At 39.6% G+C, this 20,991-nt stretch overlaps 1 protein-coding gene across 7 annotated transcripts in view; it reads right to left on the reverse strand.

Moving 5' to 3' along the window:
- Positions 1-20,991, reverse strand: part of KCNIP4 (potassium voltage-gated channel interacting protein 4) — a 1,198,945-nt gene that overhangs the window by 107,608 nt on the left and 1,070,346 nt on the right. For all 7 annotated transcript variants that reach the window (XM_060299203.1, XM_060299199.1, XM_060299202.1 and 4 more), the window contains one exon: positions 195-319. In XM_060299203.1, the coding sequence (XP_060155186.1) occupies positions 195-319 (125 nt within the window). The remainder of the gene's footprint in view (positions 1-194; positions 320-20,991) is intronic.

Consider the following 20,991-nt stretch of genomic DNA (forward strand, 5'->3'; position numbering starts at 1 on the left):
TGGACAAATAATGGTGTACCAAAGTGAACCAAAGCCCAAATGGATATCAACAATTTTCATATCTAGGAAAGATCTATAAGAAGTGTACATAGGATGGGGCTCTCACAGAACTGCACATTTTCCCTTTTTCCCTCTCGTTTCTCAGTGCTCCTCTGAGAACTGTGTGAAGGTAAAGTCAAAAAGAAAGTTCTTACATTCTTAAATCCTCTGTATAGAATCTGGAGCTCCTTCTTGGTAAATTTGCTCTGGGCTTCCAGAAGCTCGAGAGCCTCAGGCCGATGCCTGACGGTGGCCATCTCCAGTTCATCTTCCACGCTGTCTGCGGAGGAAAACCAAAGTCTTAAGAACGGTCACTGCTCACCAATGTGTATACACAGCAACATAGGAAAATGGAAGGAAATGTTTACTGCATGTCTGATTTTTCCAGAGGAAGGATTCTCACACTGCTAATAACAGTCCTTACATTTCCCAGAGTATACAGTATTCAGCTAATTCTACGTAATATTTTTTCAAACTTTCTAGTCATCAGACACCACACTATGAACATTTTTACAGTGCAGTTTGAAAAGTGTAAAAATCATGGAAAATCTTAACACTTCAAATGTGTGTATATATCAAGCACGAGTTATAAAAATGGAATTTTAATTTGATAGCAGTCTGTACCACCCTTGTATCATGCAACTGTGAGATAGGACTCTGCTAAATACACTCTGAAGATTCCATTAAAATCAAATATTTTGCCTCGGGCTACAAATAAAGCAGAGAGATCAGGTGCTGAAATGAGTGAAGTACTCCGCTTCCAGTTTGACTGGCATAAACCCAGTCTTCATAGGTGCACACTGGATGGACTGGAGCCCAGGGAACTTCTGGCTACACCCTACTTTGCAGCCAAGGGAATCCATAGCTACAGATAAATGCTGAAATATTATACTTTGCTTTGTGAATTATATTTACACTATAATTTCTCAGAGATGCTCTACACAAAAAAAGACTTTTGTATCCATGTAAATTTGGTAAATTCTGTTAAGTTTAATGTAGTTTGGGAGCAAAACACTGGAATATAAAGGTTTTGAGAGGATTTGCAACAAAGAATTCTGTTTAACTTTGTTTAACCCATTGACCCCAAATGGCATTTGTCCACTGAACTCTTTTTCCCCACAAGTAACCTCTGCTAACATCTTCATCTGTGCGCTAGGGTCCTGTAGAATGCAAGTCGGGAGGTATTGGGATATATTAGGATCTGGGTGCCCAGGTCTCAAAGTATAGCATCCTTAAGTAACTTCAGCTGCTTTGCAGTGGGGCCCAATGGAGACCTAAGAGATTCTTCCTGCCATGGTCCAGTCCACACCTCAGCTAAGGAACTCCTCATATCCAGGGCCAGTACTGAAGCCATGGCTTCTCTCCATTATATTCCTTACTCTTAGCTACAGATTCCCAACTCAGACAGCTGAGGCTCAGAACATCTTCTCATCAACTGGTCTCAGGGCCACGCACTCCTGATTCCATGGCTCATGTGTTAGTTGGAAATTTAGACATTTTTGACTACAAAAGTCCCATAATTTTTGATAATTAATGATGCTGCCTCTCATTAACATCTGTGCCTACTTACTGCCCTGACACTCTGATGTTAGTGAGGGGCCAGAGCTCTCACTTATCAGGGAAAAGAAAGTCAGTGGAACCCTAATCTTGGTGTGTCTTAATTACTGCCCTCAAGCAGTTTACAAAAGACCACTAATGGCAATGAAATAAATACTTGGAAAGGTTGTGTTTGTCAAAGTGAGGAAGAGGAGATAAAAGCAAATATTTGTTTTGTACTTTTCATATTACAATAGTTTATTTTGGAACAATGATATGAAAAAGCTGCAGAATAGTGATGGGGGGATAAGAAAAATAAAAGTCTATGAAAAGATGGGCAGGCCAAGAATAAAGTCTGAGCTGACAAGGATAAAATTGATGAGGAACTAAGCGCAGTGTGTACCTAAAGAATTTGCACAGGCCTAAAAGTAGCTGAGAAAAGGGAGCTAGGCATTAACAAACTGACCTCAGGCTGGGTTTTATGGGGAAAATTTTAAAAGCTAAAATGGGTTTTTTCCAATTTTCTTTTTTGTTCTCTGGATTGGATGGGTTGATTCTACTCTGGGTCCTGAGCTTGAGAGGATGTAGGAAGATGGTCCTCCATAAAATTTCTGTTGATCCAGTGCATTGGTCTGTGTTGAAGTTATTGCAGTTGTCAATGCAGAAATACATGCCACGGAATAGACCTAATATAAATAGACAATAACAGATGGAAAGACTCTGCTTTCTTGAAAATGTCTTGATGAAAGCATCTTTTGAATCATTTACAGTATAATTTCCTCAACTTAAAATATTCCTCTTGGGCTTCCCTGGTGGCGCAGTGGTTGAGAGTCCACCTGCCGATGCAGGGGACACGGGTTCGTGCCCCAGTCTGGGAAGATCCCACATGTCGTGGAGTGCCTGCGCCCGTGAGCCATGGCCGCTGAGCCTGCACGTCCGGAGCCTGTTGCTCCGCAACGGGAGAGGCCACAACAGTGAGAGGCCCGCGTACCGCAAAAAGAAAAACAAAACAAAACAAAACAAAAAATATTCCTCTTTCCTTTTTCCTCCAATTGAAATATATACATCTTTTCTAATCCCATTTAAATATTACTGCCTTCTTTCTGAAGGCTTTCCAATTATTCCACCATGCAGAACTGATGGGGCCCTGGTCAGAGTTCTCACATCTTACCTACCTCTCATATAGCATGTAAAACACTAATTACATTTATGATCTGTTCATGTCTGTCTTCTTCATTGTGAGTGCCATGAGGACAGGAGCAACGTCTTAACAGATCTGTATATCCTCTGGACCTAACATAGAGTCTAATACCCCAGAGTTCCTCAAAAATTATTTGGGGGATGGATGAATAAGTGAATCAATTAACAAATGATGTTGCCGCTGAAGTTTCAATCCCCTTGGAGCCCCTTGAACCTTAGCTGCCCTCTAGAAAATTATTTCTCAAACTGGGGTTTGTGGACAGTTGGTGGACCTTGAATGCTTTCTTTGGAATCACAGTATTCTCTATGCATTGTTCTGAGAAACACAGCATGGGCAAAAGTGGAGGAAATTTTAATCAGATTATCTGAGCAATCTTTCAATCATAGTATAACCTCCTCTAAACCTAATGACCTTTCCACTGCAAAGAAACAAAATAGCACATTAACTTCTCAGCCTTTGTAACAACAGAGCAGTCAAAACCACACTATCAACAAGGTTTCTTCCTCCCGCTGGCTCAGGCTTGTAGATGATGAGACTGAGACAAAAGAACCAGGGCTGAAGGGTCAGTGTAACTGAGTTAAGCATGTGTGGTAGGACGAGCATCACGTTCAGTATTCAAAGCACCACACTTTAAGAGTCTGCCTGCAGACTCTTTGTTTTCCTAGCTGACTGATACCTTACTTCTTAATGACTCCTACCTGCCAAAGGGCTGTTTCTATTTCTAGAAGGCTGACAAGCTCTAAAAACACACCTGAAATCATCCACAATCACCAGCATATGATAAGTTATAAAAGCAACATCACCTAACCCAATCAAGATGCTGATGTGGGAGGCAAGCTCTGTGGAGAGCACAGCATGATTCCTCATAGGACTGGGAACTTCACAGTGTGACTCAGCCACCATTTAAAAGCATGCACTCTGGGGGGTTTTTAATAGAGTGCTTAACATTCATTAAGTTCGTTATATGCCAAGAGATGGGCTAGGTGCTCTACTGATATCATTCTAATCCTCACAATAACTCCGCAATGAGGTAGAATTATCCATTTGTTTACATATGGGGAATCTGAGTCTCACATTGGTGAAGAAATGAGTGACCAGGTGTTACACAGGAGAAAAGACAGAGGTAGAATTTATACCCAAGTCTTTGATGCCGAACCTTATGTTTTTTCTACTTTGCCAAACTCTCTCTCAATATTGACAGAAATAACAATGATAAAAATAATATTTTTCTCTCCTCTCCTGCACTGTCAAATGTCTCAGAAAAGTTGACTGTATCCACTGGGTCCATTTCCTACCTCCTGTTCTCTTTTTAATCTACTGCAGTCTGACTTCTGGCCTTGTTATGGGTTGAATTATGCCCCCCTAAAATTTGTATGTTGAAGGCGTAACCTCCAATATGACTGGATTTGGAGATGTGACCTTTAAGAAGATAATTAAAGTTCAATGAAGTCATAACGGTGGGACCCTAATGTAATACAAATGGTGTCTTTATAAGAAGAGAGCGAGAGACGCCAGGGATACACAGGCACAGATGAAAGGCTGTGTGAGGACACAGCAAGAAGGCAGCCACCTGCAAACCAGGGAGGGAGGCCTCAGGAGAAACCAACCCAGCTGGCATCTTGATTTTAGACTTCCAGCCTCCAGAACTGTGAGAAACAAATTTCTGTTGTTTAAACCACCCAGTCGGTGGCATTTTGTCATGGCAGCCCGAGCTGACTAATATATGCACCTATATTCAAAAGACATACAACTCCAGTAAAAACAGGTCTTGCTGTTCACAGTGAGCCCAGTGAGCACTGGGTAGTCTAGCCAATCATATCATTTAATCTTTATAGCATCCTATCATCCCTATTTTATAGATGAGAAGACTGAGGCTTGGAGAGAGAGAGTCTAAGTAAATTGTTCAAGTTCAGATGACTAGTTAGTAATGAAGCAGACAGCTGTCTCTAGCACCCTAAAGTCCAACTTTTTATTTGAATTTTTTAAAATTTTAATTTTACTGGAGTATAGTTGATTTACAATGTTGTGTTAGTTTCAGGTGTACAGCAAAATGATTCAGTTATACATATACATATATTCATTTTTTTAAAATTCTTTTCTCTTATAGGTTATCACAGAATGCTGAGTAGAGTTCCTTGTGCTATACGGTATGTCCTTGTTGGTTATCTGTCTTATATATAGTAGTGTGTGTATGTTCATCCTAAGCTTCTGATTTATCCCTCCCCACCATGTTTCCCCTTTGGTAACCATAAGTTTGTTTTAGACATCTGTAAGTCTGTTTCTGTTTTGTAAATAAATTCATTTGTATCATTTTTTAAAAATTAGATTCCTAAACTACAATGAGGTATCACCTCACACCAGTCAGAATGGCCATTATAAAAAGTCCACAAACGATAAATGCTGGAGAGGGTGTGGAGAAAAGGCAACTGTCCTAAACTGTTGGTGGGAATGTAAATTGGTATAACCACTATGGAGAACAGTATGGAGGTTCCTTAATAAACTAAAAATAGAACTACCATATGACACAGCAATCCCACTACTGGGCATATATCCAGAGAAAACCGAAAAGATACATGCACCCCAATGTTCACTGCAGCACTATTTACAATAGTCAAGACATGGAAGCAACCTAAATGTCTATCGACAGAGGAATGGATAAAGAAAATGTGGTACATATATACAAGGGAACCTCCATACTGTTCTCCATAGTGGATTAAAGTCAGAACCAGGTAGCACTCTGGTCTGTTGAATCATCTCCAGGCTTCTGCCAAGGTACAACTATGTAGGCGTCTTGCTATTGGAATAGGATTGCTAATTCCAATGTTGCTTTTGCATCCTGAGACAAACTGCCTACAACTAGTATGCAGTATTCATGTATCTTCTAACAGATTTATTTTTAATCAGATGACAAATTCCCAAACCCAGACAACCTTGAGCTTTCCTGACTGTCTCTTTTTGTTCTTTGTTACTTAGATTTCAGTCTCTCAGGGCCAAGGATGTCCTATGTCTGAGTTAACAGTCCCCTCAGGCCATGACACATTTGGGCTAGAAATTGGAATTCAAATCCCCTGGGATCAACAGTATGAGTTTTAATAACAGACCTCTTTTTCTCATGTCTCACAACTTCTCTTAAAATATAGTGGAAGCCTATTGCAGCCCAATTCATAATTATGGAAATTTGACTCTATCTGAGGTCAAACCATATCCCCCAGAACATCTTGCTTTACAAATATGAGTGTGAGGCCTGCCTTCCTAAGACACACATTTGTAAACAAGGATTGTAATGTTAAAGTAAAACTGTTTATGAAGAATAATGTCACTCCTTCCAAGAAGCTGGTTCAGAGATGAGCCCTTGCCTTATCGTAGCAGGGAACGTTGTAAGACTGTTGCCACATTCTTCTACCTGGGACCTGCCAGACTACTGGATAGCCCAGCCCAACAGCATCTGATTTGGCAGACTAAAATTGCTCAATTAAAAAAATGTGAAATCAATTAATCACTACTTGAAGAATCCCAATCATAGTGGGTCTATCTACAAGAGGTCCATTTCTCAGTACAGGATAACTCTTCTTTAAAAAACGTATTCATGGGCTTCCCTGGTGGCGCAGTGGTTGAGAGTCCGCCTGCCGATGCGGGGGACAAGGGTTCGTGCCCCGGTCTGGGAGGATCCCACATGCCACGGAGCGGCTGGGCCCGTGAGCCATGGCCGCTGGGCCTGTGCGTCCGGAGCCTGTGCTCTGCAACGGGAGAGGCCACAACGGTGAGAGGTCCGCGTACCGCAAACAAACAAAAAACAAAACAAAAATGTATCTATTTTCATTGTAAAAAATCATAAAAACTATAACTTTAAAATTCTATTTGAGCTGAGATTGATTTGTCTAGAAAAAATTCAGCTGGCTTGACTTATATTGCTTTATCTCATTTATAAAAATACCCTCTGAGTCTTTACTCCCAACGTTTACCCTTTATTAGATTGGTTTCATAGTGACTTGACATGTACGGCAATAACATCACAGAGAGGATGATTACATCTAATGACACATATTATTAAATTTAGAAGTTTAGTCCAGTGACAGGATTTGGAAGAGGCTTTGACTAATTTTGCTCCATGTTTTGACTTTCCACTAAAAGATGCTGGAAGATTCTTGACTATAGCTTTGGAAACTACTCCTAAGAACTTCCGGAATAAGGAGGAGATGCTATTGCCTGTTTAATATTCAAGTCTGATACACTGAGACAAAGATACTGCCTGGGAGAAATTTCCAAAGCTATTGTTCATGACACCTATGTAAATTCTTTCTTTCCTTTCTTTCTCCTGTAAAGGCATCGGTAAGATGCCATATACCTTGAGCACTCCATTCCTTAGTTCCACCCTTCCCAATGCTCAAAGGGGTTGGAATTATAATCAGCTGAGGAAACTGATTTTCAAGAGTTAAGGAATTTGCTCAAGTTTACACAGCTACACAGTTGATAGCAGGGGAGCTCAGATCTGACACCAACTTGTCTTTTTGTTTTATCATTTGGCTTCTCTGGGTGGAGAGTTCAAACCTGAGCCAGAACCTGAGGAAAATGTTTACATTTTGCCAACTTTAAATGCTTAATCTCAGGAATGTGAAGGCCTGGGAGCCCTCTTGACTCTTCCTGTCAAGAGCTATTTTCGGGTGCACAAGAAGAGTATATGAGTGATTAACTCCAAGCTAATCACGCACAGCCCATGAACAGAAAGCCATACACCTATCCGAAGCACTGCGGGAGTCTTAGCACTTCCCAGACCACTGTGAACAATGAGTACCCACAAGTTGTTGTTAGTCAGACATGTGTTTCCTCAACTCTGGACCTGGAAGTACATTAGGGCCCCAAAAGCCCTTTATAATTCGTACTTTATCCTATTTACTATTCATATATCAAATGGAAAATGAAAAGTACTTTGAAAATGGCCAGCTATTTTGAATGTCTTCTGTTAGAGGTGTTTGCTGGCAATGACATTGCAGTTTCCATTCCAGGAGAATTTGAACTGCTTTGCAATTTCGTGATTGAATCCAATCACTTATAAAATGTAACTGCTCAAAGGGAAATTGATGGAGCTATTTCTCACAACACTTATGAATGGATTGTCTCTACCTTATTTATAAACATAAGTAACTCTTCACATAAGCTTAGGTTTTAAAATATAATCGCCTTATTGGAATACTTGCTATTAGCATGAACCATATTATTACTGCAACCATTCATGAATAGCCCCTTATGATAGGAGCTATTATTTCATAGGTGGTAGGGTCTAACTGGCTTTTTGGTAAATGGGGGAAATAAAAATTATGTTGCCAGTCATTATACACAGAGAGAAAATCTACAACAGAAATGCTGAGGTTGGGGGAGAAGGAACAAGAAGTGTGATTGAACTTTCACTTAAAGGCAGACCAAAAAGATGAATATTTTAGTCAGGAAAGTCAACAACTGATACGGACTCTGATCAAAGAGAAAATTTTAAACATAGTGAAACATGGAGAGAGACGAAGAAAGCCCATAATAGTTCACGAAATTAAAAATGCCCTAACAAGAGTTTCTCTTGAAACTTGATAGACTTTCTCCTGTTTGCCCTAAAAGTCTAATAGTAATAGCAAACCACTTTTTACAGCATTTATTCTATGCAAGAACAAATACATTTACATACATTAACTCATAAACTCCCCATCAGCATACTCTGGGTGCTATATTCTGTTCTATAGATGAAGACACTGGCACAGAGAGATTCAATAACTTGCCCATGGTCACAAAGAAGAAAAGCCAGGGTATGAACTCTGGAAAGACTGGTTCCAGGGTTTATGTAATTAACTATTCTGCTGTTCTATCTCCCATAGAAAGTGAGGGAGGATGATGCCCTACTTATCTACAAATGACACGCCCAACCAAGAATCAGAAAGTTAGTAGCAAAAGGGCTTTAAGCAGAAGATAGAGTTAGAATTGAAAGTGGCCTTTAATCCAGCCCCTTAACTTTATAAATGCACATTTAAATACACAGTCTTACATTTAGTGGTTGTAAATCGAAAGCTATTGGGCACATCAGTGGCAGAACTGGGCCTTGATTCCTAGTGCAGCACTTTGCCAAATGCCTGTTGCAATGTCCTGTCACAATCAATAAGCAGACCCGTCCTCACTTCACTCATATTTTAATAAGCTTCTGACCCCACCTCAGGAGCAGGTGGGGATGCTGAAGGAGGGCCACCAACTAGAAGCAGTCCCTGAGTCACATAATAATACCTGACATCTGATGGCTGGCTCTTTGTAGTAAGCAAAGTTATTTTCCCTTTCGTTACTATAGCTAAACATCATGATTACTCTGTGTACAGGTAACGTCACCCTGTTTTTATAGATGAGGAAATCACTGTTGGAAGGAATGTTATACCTCAGCTATAGAGTCAGGACTTAAACCCAAGTTTACTGACTGTAAAGTCTAGAAGTGACAGCTGATTACCTGAGAACAACAGAAGGGACATAAAGTTGAAAAGGAGCTTGAGCATATTACAGCAAATAATAACAATAAAAGAATCAGGGAGCAAATTCTCATCTTTAATAGTTAGGAAAAAAGCTGTCTTCATTTTATGCCATTTCAGAAGGTAGGCTGCAGGTGATACGTTTCTAAAAGATTCTTAATTAAACATGTTACATTTATAACATCTTACATGTTATATTAATTACATCTTACATAAACATGTTACATTTATAACATCTACTGTAAAGGAATAAACATTTGGAAATTTTATTTATGCAAAATATAATGCCCGATTCATAAGATGTTACTGTGTTGTATGTTGCTTTGGTAGAGGGTATGTAAATGGGATTCGTTATCCTGGGAGTTAAAAACAATTTGCGTCAGTTTAGAGATAAATTTTTGGTGATATATTAGGGAAATGTGTCCAAGCTAATATCAGTGATGGCAGTAATATTCTGCCACAAAACAGTTATCCATCATGGCCATGTTTAAAACAGAGTACTAGGAAAACTAAGCAGTGATCTAGGTTTTGTTATGTTTCTCCCAGGTTTAAGCTAGTTTCTTAGTTCAGAGAAAGTTAGACTGTGTAGTCCAAATGTCAGCTGGACATTTATTGTGTGACTAGGATAAGTTAGTAAAACATTCCATGCCTGAGTGCTCCCATATGTTCAATGCCATAGAAATGAGCATAAGATTGTACCCAGTATTGTAGCATAGAGTGATTAAATAAAGATACATGTACCTGGCACATAGTAAATGCTCAATCACAGTGTTATTGTTACTATTTGTATTAGTATTAATTACAGTAACATCTGGGGTCACCTTTCACATGATAAAGCAGAATGGTGCCTGGAACTCCTCATTCTAGGAAATTATTCAGCAGCTCTAGATTTTTGTTTTTTGCTGGGTCTGTTTCTCAACTCTGACACTGGAAAATGAGTTTGACCTCTCCAAGCTTCCATTTAAAAATTTCTAACTAAGGATAAAATTTGTTTCAATCTCATAAAATTGTTTTGAGAGATTGCTTCAATTACTTACTGACATACAATATTGATATATTATATCAATCTATCAACTGATCAATATATTGATACAGTATTGATCAGTAAAGGACCACAATTATGATTACAAATAGTTATTGCATACTTCCTAGTGAGGCTTTGTTCTAGAACCTTCAGGAGTGAAGGTTCTGTTACTACACTTCTTGAGTGTGAATCCCTTTTTTGACTCTTGTTAACTGTATGACCTTGGGCACGGTGCTTAGTCAGTCTATGCCTCAGTTTCTTCATCCATGAAAGGGGCATAAAAATAGGACTCGACAAAGAACTGTCAAGAGGTTGAAATGAAATAATGTGTTAAAAGCGTGTAAAAATAGAGCCTGGCATGTAGTGTTTAAAATATTATTATCATTTAGTTATTTAAAAGTCCTTCAGGGTGAGTGTTATTTTGCCCATTTTAGATGGCTAAATCAAGGTACAAGGCAGTTGAAAAAGGGTAATTCCATCAGTTGTCAAAGCCCTTGCCCTAAAAATTGCGCTCAGTTATTTCTTTTTGCAGAGACTCAATGCTGACCAATTATTGTTCATGGGATCCACTGAAACCACAGCTCCCTTTGGAACCTTTTATACTCTTCTGTTTGCTGTTGACACGAGAATAAGGACCATTTTTTGGGAATGAAATTCGAGGCAATAGCGTAGCTTTATTGCCTGTCATTTCCTCCCACACACCTTATGATCTAATATCTGGGACAATTCTCTATTCTTTGAACAAAGCCTGCATTGTCAACTTAAATCCTTCTGCTTACACTATCTCCTCCACATGGATCTGCTTTTCTTCCTCATCAACCTCTCTCTTTTCTCCTTAAGGCTCATCTCAATGGGTTTCACAGTGGAGAGGCCTCCTGAAACTTCTATGCAGCATGTATACTGTCTGTTGTCCACTTTGATTGAGCTGTACATCATTGACCTCCTTGAATATTGAGAGACATGGGCTTGAGTCTCAGCCCTGCTGCTTCGTAGCTATGGAATTTGGGGTGAGTCACTTAAAATCTCAAATCCTCAGTCTCCTCATCTGTAAAATGCAGATAATAATAGCACTAACAAAAACACTGAAGATTAAGTGGAATAATGTATGGATTTTGCAAAGCGTATGGTGTGTGATAAAAATCCACATGCGTGCTTTCTGCTATGATGATGATGACGTTGCCATTGACCCCTCTAACATCTGCTCATCTAAAGCATTAACTAAATTTTACAGTGCCATTGAGATGAATTAAATGTGATTTATATTACCTTCAGGAGCACTCACTGGACAATATATCTACCTCCAAGCATATTCAGAGAACACTACAAGGTAATAGTTGGAACTGTTGTTCTACCCAAAGTCTCAAATGAGAGTGTTTTGCAAAGAGGTGAATAAGGTTTCCCCTGTCAGTACATCTCCAGAACTTGTTTTTCTGCTTTTTGTTTTTTTTTCTGAAAGCTTGCAAGCAAAGAGAGGTCAGTGTTTCTGTAAAACAAACTTTGCCCATCACACTTGCTGCTCTATATCCCCTGGCAAGAAGGCAATTTGAAACTAAGAAAGTTAAGCTTTAACCTTGCAATCTAAGCAGATAACATAGCCATGGTCTATATTTTATAGACCTGGTGGAGTGTAAAATTGAGTCCACTTGAAGTGTTAGGCTCCCATTTTAGTGTCTTAAAGAAACCAGCAGAAGCCAACATTGCCTGGACTCATGTTTAGCCCAAATATTACTTCTGGGTCAATGCAAATGGAAAATAGGTATTTATGACTCCTATTAGAAACTGCATGAGGGACCGATCATGAAATCATTCATTAAAAAAGACAAAAAGAGAAGATTTTTGTTTATCTAAACTTTTATGTAGCTTCTTATAAGTAGTCACCACTCTACCTCTTCTGTTCCAAATTAACAGTAAGGAAAATAGTGGAAAAATCAAGTGGGAAGCAAAAGATTTCATCATATAGGTAACTTGACAAAAATACATCAATCAACAATAAAGCTTTATTCAAGCATGGCTTTTGTTCTTCAGACACTTTAAGCCAATGTGTCTAAAATAAACCTATCGTCATCTTTTCTTAACCCACTTTCATGATCTTCTCTGTTTCTTATCTTGCCTACTGTCACCATTATTCTTTTGGCAGAACTGTGTTGTCCTTTTGCTATTTTTCACTTCATACCACCAACTGTTTCCCAGTGTTTGCAGTTACACTTTCACCGTGTGTTTCAAATCCATCCTTTCCCTCCTACCACTGTTCCTTTATATGTAGGACTTTTTCCTCTCCTGTAGGTCTAGTGGTGAAGACCTCAAGCTCTGGCATCACTCTGTCCAAGGTCAAATCCTTGCTTTGACACTTGGTAATTGTGAGATCTTGAGTTAGTGATTTAATTTCTTTGTTTAGTTCCCTTATCTAAGTGGGGATTATAATTGTGCTTTCCTCATAAGTTTGTAGGACATACTTACAATATTTGTTCAGGCTTAGAATCGTGCTGTGCCCAGTAAGAGTTAGCTGTTTATGTTATTTCTTGCATATGATTTTTAAGCAGTTTTCCAACTGATCTTCCTGTTTTCTTTTTTCTCTTCCCTCAACAATTTACCTGTTTTCTGATTTATTTTTGTGTCATTTTCTCACTCCAAGGTTTGGTTGGCTCCTTGATTCAGAAACTAATACCCAACTAGCTCTTGGTGACAGTTTTGAGAACTTGTCTCTGTCTTGTCTTCAAATGATGCTTATCCTTTGCTACTCTTTTCTCTGATTTCAAGTTCACCAGCAACCCTTCTAAAGTTGGATTTGTGTCCAGCTCCTTTGACTATTGGCTGGCTTTAGCCATCTTACAACCTTTTCCAGGCAAAGAATCATGCCCCATCATGATCTAGCAATCCCACTTCCGGGTGTATATCCAAAGGAAATGAAAACAGGATCTCAAAGGGATACTAGCACTCCCATGTTCAATGCAGCACTATTCACAATAGCCAACACATGGAAACAGCTTAAGGGTCCATCAATGGATGAATGGATAAAGAAGATGTGGTATCTATACTCAATGAAATATTCTTCGGCCCTGAGAGAAAAGGAAATCCTGCCATTTGTGACAATATGGATGGACTTTGAGGGCATTATGCCGAGTGAAATGAGCCAGGCAGAGACAAACACTGCGTGGTACCACTAACATATGGAATATTTGAAAAATTCAAACTCATAGAAACAGGAAAAAGATGGTTGCCAGGGTCTGGGGGTAGGGGAAATAGGGAGAGGTTGGTACAAAGGTACAAACTTTCAGCTATAAGCTGAATAAGGTCTGAGGATCTAATGTAAAACATGTTGATTATGGTTGATAACACTGTATTGTATAATTGAAATTTTCTGAGAAAGTAAAACTTATTCTCACCGAAAAGAAGATAAATGTGTAAGGTGATGGATGTGCTGATTAATTAAATGGAGGGAACCCTCTCACAACATATGTGAATATCAAATCACTACGATGTACACTTTAAATATCTTGCAGTTTTAGATGTTCAATTATAACTCAACCAAGCTGACATTAAAAAAAAATAAATAAAAATCTTGGCTGACTCAACATTTCCTCCCTTTACTGCAGAGTGAAGTCCAGCCTTGGGTTGGCTGTAAGGAACTTCAAACTCTGGTCCCAGCTCACCTTTTCTGGCTGCCTCTCTTCCCTATTTCTCATTCCTCTGACTATCTTACCCTTGATCTTTTCAATACTAGAATTTTCCTCTTGCTTTTTCTCCCTCCAGTGAAATAGTTCTTCTCCAAAGAGCCCTGCTGAAATACCACCTCTTTGTGAAATGCACCTGGGGGAGATTCAGTCCCATCTCTGTGTGTGTAGCCGTCATGATCATCACAGGCAGTGGCAGATTAACAGTATTAACAGCCAGCATTTATTTTGACCACTTAACTAGCCAGTCACTGTTGTAAACACTTCATGTGCTCATTTAATCTTTTGATCAAATGTGTAATATTTACTATTATTACCTCCACCTTGAAGATGGGAATATGAAACTCAGAAAGGGTAAGCAACTTACTTAAGATTTCTATAGCGAGTCAGTCATGGAACCAAGATTTTAACCAAATAAGTTGGTCCCAGTGGTATCACTCTTAACTTCTTGACTCTAATACCTCCCTAGTATTGCCTCTCACAGCATTTTAATTGTATTCATTGCATCTGAATGATTTTTATACATGTTTGTTTATTTCCGTATAATGTCAGCCTTCAGAAAGGGATTTAGAGTGTTCCCCTGTTCCTGGCACTATTACTTTTCAAATAGTTAGTGCTCCATAAATGTCTGTCACATCGAAATGAAATTTACTAAACCTGACTACAGGAAACAGCTGCCCTGGGACTCCCGCCTCCAGCTTTCCTGTACTAAGACTCATTCATGATTTAATGAAGACTCCCAGTTGATAAATGATGGACCAGAAAAAAGAATGCAGGGACTTCCCTGGTAGCACAGTGGTTAAGAATCTGCCTGCCAATGCAGGGGACACGGGTTCGATCCCTGGTCTGGGAAGATCCCACATCTGCAGAGCAACTAAGCCCCTGCGCCACAACTACTGAGCCTGTGCTCTAGAGCCCACGAGTCACAACTACTGGGCCCACGTGTCACAACTACTGAAGCCCATGCGCCTAGAGCCTGTGCTCTGCAACAAGAGAAGCCACAGCAATGAGAAGCCCGCGCACTGCAACAAAGAGTAGCCCCCGCTCACCGCAACTAGAGAAATCCCGTGCACAGCATCGAAGACCCAATGCAGCCAAAAAAAATAAATAATATAATAAAAATAAAAATGAAAGAAAAAAAGAATGCATACCTTTCTATTTGTCACTAAATACCTATGTAACTTTGGACAAGCCACTTAATCTCTCCAGTTTTTAGTTTGTTAAATGGAGACTTTAACTCCTAGGATCTTTCATTCTCCCAGGAGAATGTGAATGAAATGTGAGGATGAAATGAGACACTCAAGAGAAAGAATTCTAAGACTTGTAAAAGACCACGCAAAAGGAAGGGACAAACATTCTAATTACTATAAGTAAATGATGGTGCCAATTAATATTGAATCTGGGTTAAATGGAGTTTTTAACTTTTCCCACTTCCTGCTTCTCACGGGTAATGAAGTACCACGAAAGGAGGAAATTTCGTGCTAGCTTTGAGACATCCACCATTTGTCACAGGTAGAAGTAAGAAATGTCATCTCACTGGCTCCCGCAGTGCAAGATATGGAAGGAGACTTGAAACACAACCTGTGCTTCTCATTTGTACATGGTGAGACTGAGGTCCAGAGAGGGGAAACAACTCATTCAGGAGGTTACCACATCTTTTTGGACAATATGGGCTGCATGAGGGTGTCCTATGTAGAGTAGATAATTGGAAAAAAAGACTGTCTTGGTTTTTTGTTTTCTTTTTTTTTCCCCCTAAAACTGACCAAAACAATGATCCTAGAGATCTGGTAAAGTACAGATCTTTACCACTGGAGCTCCATTTCTGGAGTTAACCCCTCTCTCTTCCACCACACCCTTTACTGATGATGTGATTCAAGTGAGTTAATTAACCTCTCATCCCTCAGTTTCCTAGTCTGTAAAACTGAAATAGTGAAGTGTCCATCTTAAAGGAGTAATTTGAGGATATAATGAGTTAAACTGTGCAAAACTCTTAGAACTGTACCAACCACAGAGTAAGTGCTAGATGCTTGATAACTAAATAAAAACATCTGAGAATTTGAAAATAGCATTTTTGGAACTCATACATATGATGAAATTGAGGGACCATGCTTTCTACTTGCAAATTATGTTTATAAACCTTCACAGTTTATGCTTCTGTTCCTCCAAAGATTTTCCTCACTACATGCCCAGGTCAGAGTTTTTAGCAAAGTCACCAAGGACTTAGCATGAGATTAATTAATTTTCAGAAGGTTAAACTTCTTTTCCTGGAGGTTACTGTTGTATTTTTAATTGGCAGGATGTTGTCAGTTCGTCACTTTTTTTTTTTTTTTGCGATACGTGGGCCTCTCCCGTTGCGGAGCACGGGCTCCGGACGCGCAGGCTCAGCGGCCATGGCTCACGGGCCCAACCGCTCCGCGGCATATGGGATCTACCCGGATTGGGGCACGAACCCGTGTGTGCATCGGCAGGCGGACTCTCAACCACTGCGCCACCAGGGAAGCCCAGTTCGTCACTTTTTGAAAACAAATTCTCCAACAGTCAAATGCTGATGGTTTCTCTGCCAAAAAAGGCATCTAAAACTTTCCACGATCAATACGCTACCAGGAAAAACAAAACACGCTGAAATGTTATGCTGTATTTGTTACCAAAGATCTGAAGTCAAGTTAGGAAATTATGTTTTGCAATTACACAAGGCAAAAGCTGATGGTGGCTTATCAGTTATGAGTAGTCTGGCCTCACAATAACCTTGTCACATTTGCCCTCTTATGTCTGCTCAAACCAACAACAAAAACCCCTGGATGAAGTTTTAATTTAGTGAATCAATTCTTTTGATTGAATGTGGGCACTGAGATTGTATTGGGTAGAAGTTATTATGAAGTAAATTTAAATGAAAACGTGCATATAAATACACATATAGTCAAGTGTTCAATATTTTATCTTTTGCATTAGTTCCTGATTGTTACCTAGTAACCTTTTTATCACCATAATGTCCTTTGAATAAACAGGGAAATGATTACTTTAGAAAAAAGTAACTGAGGCACAGAGAGATAAAGTGAATGAGTTGGAATTATCCAATGAGGAGATACAACTACAGAACTGACATCATTTATTTTTCAAAGAAAAAGTATCTGTGCTCATGTAGAGTACAGTAGCTAGAGGTGTCTTTTTTTTTTTTAACTTAAGTACAGTTGAGCTACAACATCATTTTAGTTTCAGGTGTACTATAGAGTGACTTGATATTTTTATAGATTACATTCCATATAAGTTATTATAAAATATTGGCTATATTCCCTGTGTTGTACATTGCATCTTTGTATATTATTTATTTTAAACCTAGAGTTTGTATCTTTTAATCCCCTTCCCCTATTGTGCCCTACCCCTCTCCCCATTGGTAACTACTAGTTTGTTCTCTACATCTGTGTCTGCTTCTGGTTTGTTGTATTTGTTCATTTGTTTTAATGTTTAGATTCCACATATAAGTGAAAACATACAGTATTTTTCTTTCTCTGTCTGACTTATTTCACTAAGCATGATATCCTCCAAGTCCATCCTTGTGTTGCAGATGGCAAAATTTCATTCTTTTTTTAACGGCTGAATAATATTCCTTTATATACATATATGTATCTATATAACATTACATATATATTATATATTACATTTTCTTTATCCATTCCTCTGTTGATGGGCACTGAGGTTGCTTCCATGCCTTGGTTATTGTAAATGGTGCTGCTATGAACACTGGGGTGCATATATCTTTTCGAATTAGAGTTTTAATTTACTTTGGATATACACCCAGGAGTGGAATTGGTGGATCATATGGTAGTTCTATTTTTAGTTTTTCAAGCCATTCATGAAATAGCTAGTTAGATTCATTAATTCTACAATTATCTACTCAATATCAACATACACCTATAAGCCAGTTGTCAGCCTCCAAGATGTCATGAAATGGGGAACAAATCTTACCAGAAGAGCAGTATGACTCACTCTGAGAATTGCCACTGATTTTGTAGGTCCCCAACCCTAGCTTTCAAGATGTGGAATATCTGGAAAACATCTTCATGTGGCCTGTTGAGCCACCTTCAATCCTTCTGCATTCTGCTGTGGGTCTGGGAGGCTGCCTCTATGAATAACGTTATCTGAACTCCCTGTCCTCTGGCTTCCCACTGGGCTCCCTCTTTGCTGGGGATTGGATTGATATTAGCTGCATTCCTCTTCCAAAGGCCAGAGTCCTCTTGCAAAGCCTCTCTGATAGTTAGAGCGATAGCTATGGCTTTCTTCATCTTCCAGTAACCATTGGTCTAAAAATGATAATGCTCACTCTTGCTAGCACTGGGTGCTTCAGCAGTCTCGCTGGGTCCAGAAACCCTGCCCACATCTTTGCAAATAGTCCCTTTATTAAACTCCCCTCCATTGCCCCATTTAAATGGGCTTTGTGTTTTCTGCCTGGACCCTGACTGATACCAAACCACAGAATTTCAGTGTTGGAAAGTACTGGACTAGGAGCCAAGCTTCTCTTCCTGATTTTTTTTTTTCTTTTTTTTTTTTTTTTTTTTGCGGTACGCGGGCCTCTCACTGTTGTGGCCTCTCCCGTTGCGGAGCACAGGCTCCGGACGCGCAGGCTCAGCGGCCATGGCTCACGGACCCAGACGCTCCACAGCATGTGGGATCTTCCCTGACCTGACCGGGGCACGAACCCGTGTCCCCTGCATCGGCAGACGGACCCTCAACCACTGCGCCACCAGGGAAGCCCCTCTTCCTGATTTTTTTAATAGCTCAGTGATTTTAAGCAAATTGGTTCCCTTATCTAGATCTCAGTTTCCTCACATATAAAATAAGCTACATTATCATATTAATAGGCTATTATTATTATAAAAATAGGCTATGTTACTTACAACGTTTAAAGTATGATGAACATATCCTTAGACAGTATCTGGTCCAATGGACCCTCCCATGTGCCAATCCCATGAAACTGCCCTTCACTCCCTCCTTGAATTTTTCCATTAAGGCTTCATCCACTGATGTGACTGTCTCATGCACTTATTCAATAAGTATATCTGTACCACTGGACTAAGGGGCTTTTGGGTTTTATTCCAACTTCTCAGTTGTGTGATTCTGCACAAATCATTACCATCTTTTCACATCACGTTGTCTCAGCTGTGAAATGGGGACGTAAGGCCTAGCTTTCTGGAGGCAGAGGGCCAGACCTAATGCTTTCCCGTTTCTTAACAATTTTAAGATTTGCGATTTATATAACGAAAAAGAGCTACAATTATATGCCTAAAGGGGCTTCCTCAATCAATATCAGAGCTCAGTCTGATAAAGTGATGAAGACAGCAGGCTCTGGAGTTGGAGTCCCAGTTCTGTCAATACGAAAAGTTGTTTCACTTCTCTGTGCCTCAGTTTTCTCAGCCATTGTATGGGGAAAATAGTACATCTGCCTCAGAAGGTGGCTGGGAGTATCAACTGAGTTAATACTTGTCATATATGCATACTCATGACATTTCATTTACTAAGTACTTTGCATGAATCAACTTTTTAATCCCCACAGAAACCCATTTTTCTGATGATCACAATGGTCTTTTTCTGTACCGTGAATAAACTATGCGACTTTTCTCCTTAGAACCTTTGCAGTTGCTGTTACCTCTTCCTTGGACCTCTCCAGACCCTCTCATGACCAGCCTCCTCTGGTTTTAGGGTCTCAAATGTCACCTCATCAATGAAGCAAAGTATCTCCTCTACCTGCATTCAGTTTCCACTATATTACCATAGGTTTACTGCCTTCATAATACTCATCAATTCCTGAGATTATCTTGGTTTTCATGTTTATCATCTCTCTTCCCATATAAGCTCCATGAAGGCAGTGAACTGATACATCCTATTTCCCACTATAAATCCAGTGCCTAGAATCGTGCCTGCCACATATAGTCCCTCAAAAATATTGTGGGATGAATGAGTCAATAAGGGAGCTAGGGTGCAGAGGATTTAAGTAAATAATTGCAGGCATTTTGTTTAGTAGGAGGCACAATAGGAATTCAAATGTATGAATGACACTAAACCCAGGCTGCCACCATTTGCCTTTTTCAGTAGTTCTTGGAAGAGGTAATAAGGATTTGCTTGACAGTCCTAGGACAAGAGATAGGAAGGGGAAGTTAATGTAAAAGATATTTCAGGGAGAAACTGACCAGAGTTTAGTGACCCGTAAGATGGTGGGGGGCTGGCAGAAAGCATAGGAACGATGGATGAATCTAACTTCAGCAACTGGGCGGCTAGTGATGCCAGTGAATAAATGATGGTGATCAGGCCATCACATCTGGTGGAGGGTCTTGTCTGCGTCCTGGCTTGGGTGTTCAAAGAGCAGTGGGCAACTGGCCAGCTCAGGGGACAGGGGCAAAAATCTTAAACAGCTAATCCTTAACTCGTGGTCCAGGTGTCACCAGCCTCAGCTCTTATTCATTTCTCACTCTTGGTTGGGAGTTATTTGAGTCAGGGAGAAGACATTCTAAGTTCTAAATGAACTCTCACTAGATCACATCTATCACTTCTGATCAACGACTAGCCAGGCTGCCCCACGGCAGGCCATTGCATGCACCTGTCACCTCCTTCCTAAAGCCTTGTTTGTTGTTCCCCAATATCCTTCCAAGGCAGTTGGACTTTTGTATTTGTCTGACAGTCTCCTCAAACATCAAAGTCAAGATATGTGCTCTAACGTAAGAAGATCAGGGTTTATGATTTTTACCTTTTGTTAAAAGTGAGCAATACATTTGATTTTCAGAAAAATGTAATAATGTCTATTGTTTTTCATGCAGAAAATCTTTGTCATATGCTACTTCTTTTAATGCTTTCATTTGAGGCACAAGAAGCAGAGCTAATATTTCAAGTCTGCATTTAATAAATGGCTAAAACATACATACAGATTCCAAATATTGAGGATATTAAAAACACTCAAGAAGTAATAATGTGTGATGTGTTTAAATATTTGAAATACCAACTCAAAAAACAATTTTCTAATATACATAGGGAAGCTGCATT

This window comes from Globicephala melas, chromosome 5, assembly GCF_963455315.2.
Source record: "Globicephala melas chromosome 5, mGloMel1.2, whole genome shotgun sequence".
Classification (NCBI taxonomy): domain Eukaryota; kingdom Metazoa; phylum Chordata; class Mammalia; order Artiodactyla; family Delphinidae; genus Globicephala; species Globicephala melas.